The sequence below is a fragment of the Mirounga leonina genome, unplaced genomic scaffold (assembly GCF_011800145.1).
Source record: "Mirounga leonina isolate KUSES-001 unplaced genomic scaffold, KU_Mleo_1.0 Mir_115, whole genome shotgun sequence".
NCBI classification, from domain to species: domain Eukaryota; kingdom Metazoa; phylum Chordata; class Mammalia; order Carnivora; family Phocidae; genus Mirounga; species Mirounga leonina.
The window spans coordinates 37,065,168-37,074,275 of NW_023270268.1; the positions used below are offsets into that span (position 1 = coordinate 37,065,168).

Genomic DNA, 9,108 nt, shown 5'->3' on the forward strand with positions numbered 1-9,108 from the left:
GTTATATGTGGCACCATCGCTCTAATAACTTGTAATGAGTTTATTACTGTTACTTTTAAATGAATATTTAAATCTTCCCCTCAGTTTAAATTTCTTAAAAAACAAACATATACATCTTCCATAAAGGCTCTTTAAGGTCCTATAGTTTTTAAACTTAACGGGGTGCTGAGCCCAAAAAGTTTGAGAACCACTGAGCCAGGTTTCTCAGAAGACCTTCTGAGGCCAGACGTTTCCTAGATACGGAAGACACGGTCCCTGCTCTGATGGTTTACATGGGGGAGGGCCGGGGAACAGTTATATATGTTTTTTTATTTTTAAAGGTTTTGTTTATTTGACAGAGACACAGTGAAGAAAGGGAACACAAGCAGGGGGAGTGGGAGAGGGAGAAGCAGGCTCCCGGCAGAGCAGGGAGCCCAAGGGGGGCTCGATCCCAGGACCCCGGAATCATGACCTGAGCTGAAGGCAGAAACGACTGAGCCACCCAGGCGCCCCCGGGGAACAGTTAATTTGTGAGCGTGGAAAGTCCCTGAAGGCGCACGGTAGGACACCTGGTGCCTGCAGAGAGTGCTCCAGAGCCCGGGAGAGGAGGAACACTAAGCATCGAAGCCTCCAGGCTTCACACCGGAATCGCTCTAAAGGCTCTCAGCCCTCTGAGCTGCCCCAGCGAGCGGGGCAGGCGTGGACAAGCGGCCCGGCGCTAGCGTAAGATGACGTCACTGGGCCGCGCCAGCCAATCGGGGCGGCCCCTGTCGGAGGCGCCGCAGTTGCCCGTGGCCTGCAGGCGGCGCTGTGGCCCGCCGGGCGACCCCACAGAGCCGCCATAGCCACCCGCCTCCCCCGACTCCGCGTCGCCGCCATGGCCGACGTGGAAGACGGCGAGGAGCCCTGCGCCTTGTCCTCTCACTCCGGGAGCGCAGGCTCCAAGTCGGGAGGCGACAAAATGTTCTCTCTCAAAAAGTGGAATGCGGTGGCTATGTGGAGCTGGGACGTGGAGTGCGATACGTGCGCCATCTGCAGGGTCCAGGTGATGGGTAAGCGCTGCGCGCGAGGCCCGGGCCGCGCTGCGGCCTCCGCGGGGCCGACTCTGGGCGTGGGGGACGGCGGAAGAAGGCTCGGGGAGGCTCGGGTGAGAGGAGCGGGGGCAGGGGTGCCGGGAGCTGCTGCGCCGCCGCCTGGGGCTCAGCAGGCGCCCGCGCTGGGAGCTGCCCTTGTAGGGAGAGAAACGGGCCGTGAGCAGAGGAATTAAGGTAATTTCGGGTAGTGATGGGTGTGGCCAAGGAAATAAAACTGGGTCGTTTGATGGCAGTTGGGAGAAACCACTTCGGTTTGTGTGGCCAGGTCCGTCTCTAAAAGCAAACAGCAAAGGGGTCAGAGTAAAGGCCCTGAACACGTAGGGCACTTTAATGATTGTGGTCATACACCAAAGTGATGCTTTGGAGTCATCTTCCACAAAAACGACACCCTCAGTTCGCTCCTGAGAGGCGAAGGGAAGAAAAGTGTTCTAGCCGTTGCATTTTGGGGGTAGCTGCTGCTGTTCCACGGGCTTTTAAATCTGCATGTCTTGGGCTCCCTGCTCGGCGGGGAGCCTGCTTCTCCCTCTGACCCTCCTCCCTCTCATGCTCTCTGTCTCTCATTCTCTCTTTCGCAAATAAATAAAATCTTAAAAAAAAAAAAAAGAAAGGGCGCCTGGGTGGCTCAGTTGGTTAAGTGACTGCCTTCGGCTCAGGTCATGATCCTGGAGTCCCGGGATCGAGTCCCGCATCGGGCTCCCTGCTCAGCAGGGAGTCTGCTTCTCCCTCTGACCCTCCTCCCTCTCATGCTCTCTGTCTCTCATTCTCTCTCTCTCAAATTAAAAAAAAAAAAATCTGCATGTCTTAGGATGGGGCAGATGGCACTCCCTTGTCTTGAAGGGGATACAGTGTGGTTCAAGAATATTTAAGGTTCGCCGGAAATGAAGAATGTGAGCCCTTTATTGAGAAACGTAAAAAACTTCATCTCCTTCTGGCCCCTCCCTGTCATAGGATGCCATTTCCTGAAGAAGATCCTGCCCTGCTCTGTGTCGGGCCTTTGTGGAGAACCCACTTGTACAAATAAAGTCTTAACTTCTTTCTGTGATACTTCGAATAAAAATACTGGACCAGGCGAAACCTTTCAGAGCAGCTTCATCCTGTTACGTTTTATATTTTATATGCTCTTTGTTTTAAGGTCTCAGTCCACTTTGAAAAAGAGATGCTATCTAAATGCAAGTTATATTTTTAAATAGAGCATTTAAAATACTGAGAGAGGATCTTAATGTTTCTTGGGGGTAGGTGGAAAAAACTGAGGTTCTATAATTTGAAAACTTTGTGTCTTGCTTTGAAAAATGAGAGAATTGGAGAAAATAAACAGAATTGTTCTCTCAAGGGATGGAATTTAAACCTACCAGAATCAAGGGACTCTCAATTTACACTCTCTTTAGTACACTCTTTTGTTTTTGATTCATAAGGACTTGTTTCATAGAGGATTTACAAAAATGGGATTCAAATATTTTTTATTTTTTACTTTTGGAAGAACTTGATTTCAGACATGATCCACTTATTTTGCATATTAGGTCTTAAAAGTACCTCGTTTATTGGCCTGCAGTAAAGCCCCCTTGCCCCACCCCTTACTTAAACTACAATCATAATTTTCCGGTTTGTGTGGCATTGTTAACTTATCCAGGCAACTTAATCTTTTCTTCTTTTGCAAGACAAGCTTTGCCAAATATTTTATCCTCTAAATTTTCTTTAGTTTAAAAAGAAGAGTGTTCCAGAAAGTGTGTTTTATATTCCTCCCCAAAGAAAAGTTTTAGACTTGTACGTAGAAATACAGAATTCAAAGTAATGGTTGAAATCTTGCAACAAATAAACTCTACTGGGATATTTAGAGTAAGTCAAAGTATGGGCTATAAATGGTTCACATTCATATTAACCTTCTAATTATAGCAAGTATTCTGCTACTGTGGATTAATTTGCAGATTTACAACAGCTGTCCTTTGAGTTCAGAAAAGTATTCTGGACTAGACCTCTGTATTTTGTTTATGAGGTGTTAAAATCCATTTGGTGGTCAGGTGACAGCAGAAGGAAGTTTGTTTTTCAGAATTCCCAAGCCTTACCTTAGTAGCATCATTCTAAAAGGTGTTACTGTTACTGTACTCCTTAGAAACGTTCTGTTTTAGATCTTAGGAATATCATGAAAGGAATTATTTTTCTTTTATCTAAAACTTTAGGAATTCTTCGATTTAGGTTGGGTTTTGATAATGAGTCTAAATCAAAGCTCAATCAAAATTGTAATCCAGAGATTTCTAGATTGTGCAGAAGAGCCCAGTGAATTCCATTTCCTTAATATTTTGAATTCATTTCATACACCTAAATGATTTATTATGACTTCTTGATCCAAGATTTGCCTGTCAGCCTGTTCTGATGTGGTTAACACTCTTTGGTTTCCGCTCCTCTCCCTTCACTCTGAAAGGGGCAGATGGCACAGAGAGCAAGTGTTGAAGAGGAAAATAGGTTTGCTAGTTCTGTTAAGTTCTAAAGAGCCAGAGTAACCCTTCGTGGCTATTTATGTTAACTTGGACATTTGACATACCTTTTTTTTTTTTTTAAAGATTTTATTTATTTATTTGAGAGAGAGAATGAGAGAGAACACATGAGAGGGGGGAGGGTCAGAGGGAGAAGCAGACTCCCTGCCGAGCAGGGAGCCCGATGCGGGACTCGATCCAGACACTCCGGGATCATGACCTGAGCCGGAGGCAGTCGCTTAACCAACTGAGCCACCCAGGCGCCCTTTTTTAAAGATTTTATTTATTTTTATTTGAGAGAGAGAGAATGAGAGAGAGAGAGCACATGAGAGGGGGGAGGGTCAGAGGGAGAAGCAGACTCCCTGCCGAGCAGGGAGCCCGATGTGGGACTCGATCCAGGGACTCCAGGATCATGACCTGAGCAGAAGGCAGTCAGTCACTTAACCAACTGAGCCACCCAGGCGCCCTGACATACCTTTTGGAGTCTTGTTTTCCTAATTTGTGAAAGAGGTAGTTGGGATCACAGATTATAATTCTGTGATTATACAGAACCAGAGCCATGTCTTCACCCTTATATCATGATCCTTATGATATTTTGTTTGCCTGCCTACCTCCCCATTTCCTGGTGAGACCAGGGACCCAGACTCGGTCATTTTGGTGTCCCAGTGCATAACTCCTTATACAGAGTAGATACTCAGTAATTGTGGGATTGAAGAAAGCCTTAGGAGGCACTGGTTGTTTTTAATCCACACCAAAGAGGCCAGGGTGGTGTGTTTTTTTAGGGTAAGAGCGTGCAGAGAGGAGCAAACAAACGCCTGAGCATAATCCAGTGTAAGAAGAGGAGCAGGCTTCAACTTCACTGTGTATCTATTTTTACAGAATTCTTTTTCTCCAATTTATGTTAAAAACTATTTTTTTTTCTGTTGGTTTGAACTTCCTTTTACCCATCTCGGACTCCTCTTCCAGCTAATGAGTGAATCCATTTTATTGGTCCCTAAAATATTCTATATTACCTCCTTCATCAAGCAAATAGTAGTACAGAGTGAATTTTGAAAACTGCTAGTATACCCTTTAGGTTCCCATTCCTAGAATTTACTCCCAAATAAATTATTAAAATACTTTGCCATTGTTGGATGAATGCTTTGGGCTCAGACATATTTATAAATGTAGGGAGTATTTCTTTCTTTCTTTTTTTTTTTAAGATTTATTTATTTGAGAGAGAGCAAGAGAGCACAAGTGATGGAGAAGGAGAAGGAGGCTGCCCATCCAGCAGGGAACCTGATGCAGGGCTCGATCCCAGGACCCTGGGATCATGACCTGAGCTGAAGGCAGACAGCCAACTGAGCCACCCAGGCGCCCCAAGGGAGCATTTTCTTTAAAAAGAAAAAAAAAAAGAGAGAGAGAACCTAGTACTTAAGAGGTTCTTTAAAAATTAATTTTAGTTAAATTTTTATAGAGATCATACAGTCACATAATTGAGAATTTTTGGAAAATGTATAATGAAAATTTCCCATCCCATCCCCTCTTTGGTAAATTTTATTACTTGGGTATTCTTCTAGAGTTTCTTTATGTGTGTATAAGCAAATACCAATATATATGCATGACTTACTTATCATGGTATCTTGAAAATAAACTGCCCCTAAGGTTAATCTATGTGATCATGCCCAGTGAGTCTATATCAACTCCCAGTATATAATGGAGTATGGCATATTTTTCTCTAGGGGTTGCATGCACCTTGGGGACATCTTTTCATCAGAGCTTGTGAAAATAGAGGGTCGGTAACCCTTGTGAAATGGCTCCTGGTCATAAGTAAATGAGTAGAATGCCTTGTACTTTATTCATCTTTAAACAGTTATGTTCAGATGAGAAATTAATAATATAAGTCTGTTATCTCCATCTCTAACCCTTTGGGCTTTTATTTGACTTTGAAGTGTCTGGGTTTTAAAAATTGCATTCTGAGCATCAGAATGAGAATTGCTATTTGTTTACTTTTAGATGCCTGTCTCAGATGTCAAGCTGAAAACAAACAAGAGGATTGTGTTGGTATGTTGTAATTTCATTCTCTTGGTTTTTCAACTGCAGGTTTTCCTCTCAGTGGGGATGTTTGAATTTGCAATTAAGATTGACTTTATCAATACACAAAAACAAACTGTAAAGCAGTGATCCATTATTAATATAAAATGTGTTGGTTCTCTAAAGGCCTTAATGGAATTAATCTGCAAGTCCTTTTATTGCCTGTAATTAAGAATTGATTATATATTCTAGACATGGGCGTAGTAAATATTTGATATTCAAAAAAGGAATCACTCTTTTCTATTAAGAAAATTATGAAGTAAGGAATTTGCCAAAACATCATTTAAAGTTAACTGTATTGTAGGTCAGATTTGGTAGGGTTTTATTCTAATAAAGCGCTTCAGTTTTCAGTACTCTTATGATACAATACTTAACTTTTCAACTAACATAGAAAAAATGTTAAGTCTCAAGATTTTTTCTGATACAGTTTGTATATGGAAATCTATTAAATTTTGCTAATAGTCTGGGGCTGCAAAAGTTGTCTTAGGCTAAACGTTTTAAGCAGTTCAGAGGTTTTTATGTCCTAGTTCTTGAGCTCATTACTTCTAGATTGCTATATATAAAAGCTTTTCTGAAGATGAAAGGTTAACTTTGTACTTTGTGTTTGCGTGGTTTACATTCAGCTTCTTAATAATGATTTATGTGGTATTTATCAAATCCTGTTTCTTCGTCCTGAAACAGAATGATTTCCCCTTGCTTTCTACTTCTTATAGATAATGTTCATAAGAAGATATGGGGTTTTTCATGGTTGGTTTTTTTTTTCCCTATTTCTTTCATTGGTCTGTTTTCATATAGGTCAAGCAAGTGACAAATAAAGCCCACATTTGAGACTGTATTTCAGATTATGGGTGACTTCCCTTGGTTTAAAAAATATTAACGGAAATTGTGAGGTTCAGGACACCTTTCTTTGACCACAAAGAGACCTCTCTTTCCAGCCAGCCACTTTGAAAAGTTAATGTATTTGTCACATGAGGAGTTGCACTGCTTATGGATGACTTAACGCAGTTCATCACTACTTCTAGAAAATAACTCAGTAGATGTACAGCTGATGTTTAGAAGCATGTCATCTATTTATAATAGACTACTATGAACTGAAAACATTTAAAACTCATTATCTTGGTAAATAAAAATCAGGAGTATTTTTTTCAATAAAATAAAGCTCAAAAGGTTTCCAGGTCAGTGTATGACTGAGAAGGTCTGGGATCTAAGGAAGGCTCAAGTTCTTTAATCTCCTAACTTCAGGAAGACAGCATGTGGAGCTGTGTAGGGACTGGGGGCCACCACATCACCCACAGATTCTAAACAGTGATGGAAAGTCCCCTAATCACAGCGCCTCTTCTCACTTCTTAAGTGTAATTTACACAGGTAAGTTTTTATTTCTTTATAGATAGAAAAAATGTTGACCAATTAGCCATCTTGATTCAAGATTATGAACCATGATAATTCGTCATAATATAAAATAACCTATAATTTGAGTTCAGTAATTTAAATTAAAATCCGTAATGTCAAAATAATCTTTTTTTTTTTCCCCTTTTCAGTGGTCTGGGGAGAATGTAATCATTCCTTTCACAACTGCTGCATGTCCCTGTGGGTGAAACAGAACAATCGCTGCCCTCTCTGCCAGCAAGATTGGGTGGTCCAAAGAATCGGCAAGTGAGAGTGGTGGAAGTTTCTTAGTGCATTTGTTTGGAGCCCTGGTGGATCTTGTTATCAAGTGCCCTACAAAGGCCAGAACTCTCCAAGGGAACTAATTCTTCAAATAAGAGGAGATGGCTCTGTGGTCTTTTGGTACTCATCAGAGGCATGGTTTAGCATTTTGTTAGTTTTATTTTCAGAAATTCTCTACAATTAAGAAGATAATTTATTAAAGATGGTCTTTCCTACCTCTGTGGTATGTGGTCACACACACTGCTTAGAAGTGCTTTAAAGGAGGAGAGAGCTACAAATTGAATGACTTTATAATTTACTTATTGATATCCAAAGGGCTGTGGAAGCAGTTCCATTCAGAAGAGAACTTGTTGCATGCTTATAGTTGATCAGTAAAAAAAAAAAAAAAAAAAAAAAAGACTGTTATAGTAACAAATAAAGTGCAGTTTAAAACCCAACTCTTATCCTTATTTTGTTCCTGATATTTATTTTTGGCTGGGAGGGGGTGATTCATGAAATCTTTACTTGATATAATGAAAATTTTAAGTTTGGACCAGTGAACAGGGTAAATAAAATTTAACCTTTGGGCATATGGAATTTCGATTGTCTTTTAGGCTATCATCCTCTGTCTTTGGCTCATCAAGAATACCTAAATCTCCACTCACCTCACTGTTCAATCATTGAGCGGTAAAGAACAGAAGTATTTTTAAGTTCTGGTCAGATTCTGTATTAAACTGTGTTTTAGGTGGAATGTTAATGAGGGGAAAATGTTTACCACTGTAGCATTGGATCAAAAAGTTTATTTTATTACACGATGTTTTAATAAATGGTTTATTCTGTTTACTTCATTTGAATTGTCATTATTACAGTCTTATACACAACCTTAAACTTCATGTTAATAAACCAATATGTCAAGTGAGTGATTTTACTTAATTTGAAAAAAAATTCATATACTCTTATTTGGTAATAATAAAACTTAAAAAGTTTAAAGTTTATTACATGGAAACATTAAGTGTGAGAAAATACTTAAATTTTATCAAACTCATTCACATTTAATGGAGGTTATTTTGTAACAGTTTAGGGACAAGTTTATTTTGAATTTTTCCATAGTAAAGTCCACAGCTATGAATTTTAAAAACTGAAGTCTTAAAAACTTTATCATCCACTTCTGCAGTTTGTCAATCTGAATCTTTTTATATCTAAGGAATGCAGATACTTAAAAGAATGTTAAAAACTAAGAATTCATAGGCTATCATATTGGCTACTATTAAGCTTTATTATGTATTTTTTCACAATTTACTGAAAAAATTACAATGTGAGGGTAAAGCATTTTTATTATATAATATCAAGAGTAATACTATCAACATGATTTATTGAAGTTCATGTTGACCTAGATTACTTGGCTGGATTGTCAAGCTTTTTTTATTTTTAAAGATTTTATTTTATTTTTAAGATTTTTTATTTATTTGAAAGAGAGTGCACAGTGGGGAGGGGCAGGGAGGGAGAGAGAGAGAGAGAAGCAGACTCCCTGCTGAGCAGGGAGCCCAAAGTGGGGCTCAATCCCAGGACCCAGAGACTATGACCTGAGTGGAAGTCAGATACTTAACCGATTGAGCCACACAGGCACCCCGATTTTACTTATTTTAGAGAGCACACAAGTAGGGGAGGAGCAGAGGAGAGGGAGATAATCTCCAGCAGACTCCATGCTGAGCACAGAGCGCAGCACTGGGCTCAATCTCAGGATCCTGAGATCATGATGAGCTGAAGCCAAGAGTCGGACACTTACCTGAGACATCTGGGCACCCCAGATGGGCTTCTTTCCTGTAGAGTTACTTTTTCCCTTTTCC

At 40.5% G+C, this 9,108-nt stretch overlaps 1 protein-coding gene across 3 annotated transcripts; it reads left to right on the forward strand.

Moving 5' to 3' along the window:
- The first annotated feature begins 779 nt into the window (after window positions 1-779).
- RNF7 (ring finger protein 7) lies at window positions 780-8,104 on the forward strand. 3 transcript variants are annotated; one of them, XM_034996027.1, is made up of 4 exons: window positions 780-1,031; window positions 5,537-5,584; window positions 6,857-6,979; window positions 7,153-8,104. In XM_034996027.1, the coding sequence occupies exons 1-4, from the start codon at window positions 857-859 to the stop codon at window positions 7,269-7,271; spliced, it is 465 nt and encodes a 154-aa protein (XP_034851918.1). In that variant the 5' UTR covers window positions 780-856; the 3' UTR covers window positions 7,272-8,104. The 3 variants fall into 3 exon arrangements, with proteins under 3 accessions (XP_034851918.1, XP_034851928.1, XP_034851922.1); XM_034996037.1 differs by lacking the exon at window positions 6,857-6,979 and having other exon boundaries at window positions 780-1,024; XM_034996031.1 differs by lacking the exon at window positions 6,857-6,979 and having other exon boundaries at window positions 793-1,031.
- The last annotated feature ends 1,004 nt before the right edge of the window (window positions 8,105-9,108 follow it).

Bases quoted from the DNA above. Each gene is read 5' to 3' on its own strand.
- RNF7 (XM_034996027.1), top strand. From the start codon at position 857: ATGGCCGACGTGGAAGACGGCGAGGAGCCCTGCGCCTTGTCCTCTCAC. The intron at 1,032-5,536 runs GTAAGCGCTGCG...GTTTACTTTTAG, and splicing joins CTGCAGGGTCCAGGTGATGG to ATGCCTGTCTCAGATGTCAA. The intron at 6,980-7,152 runs GTAAGTTTTTAT...TCCCCTTTTCAG, and splicing joins CTTAAGTGTAATTTACACAG to TGGTCTGGGGAGAATGTAAT.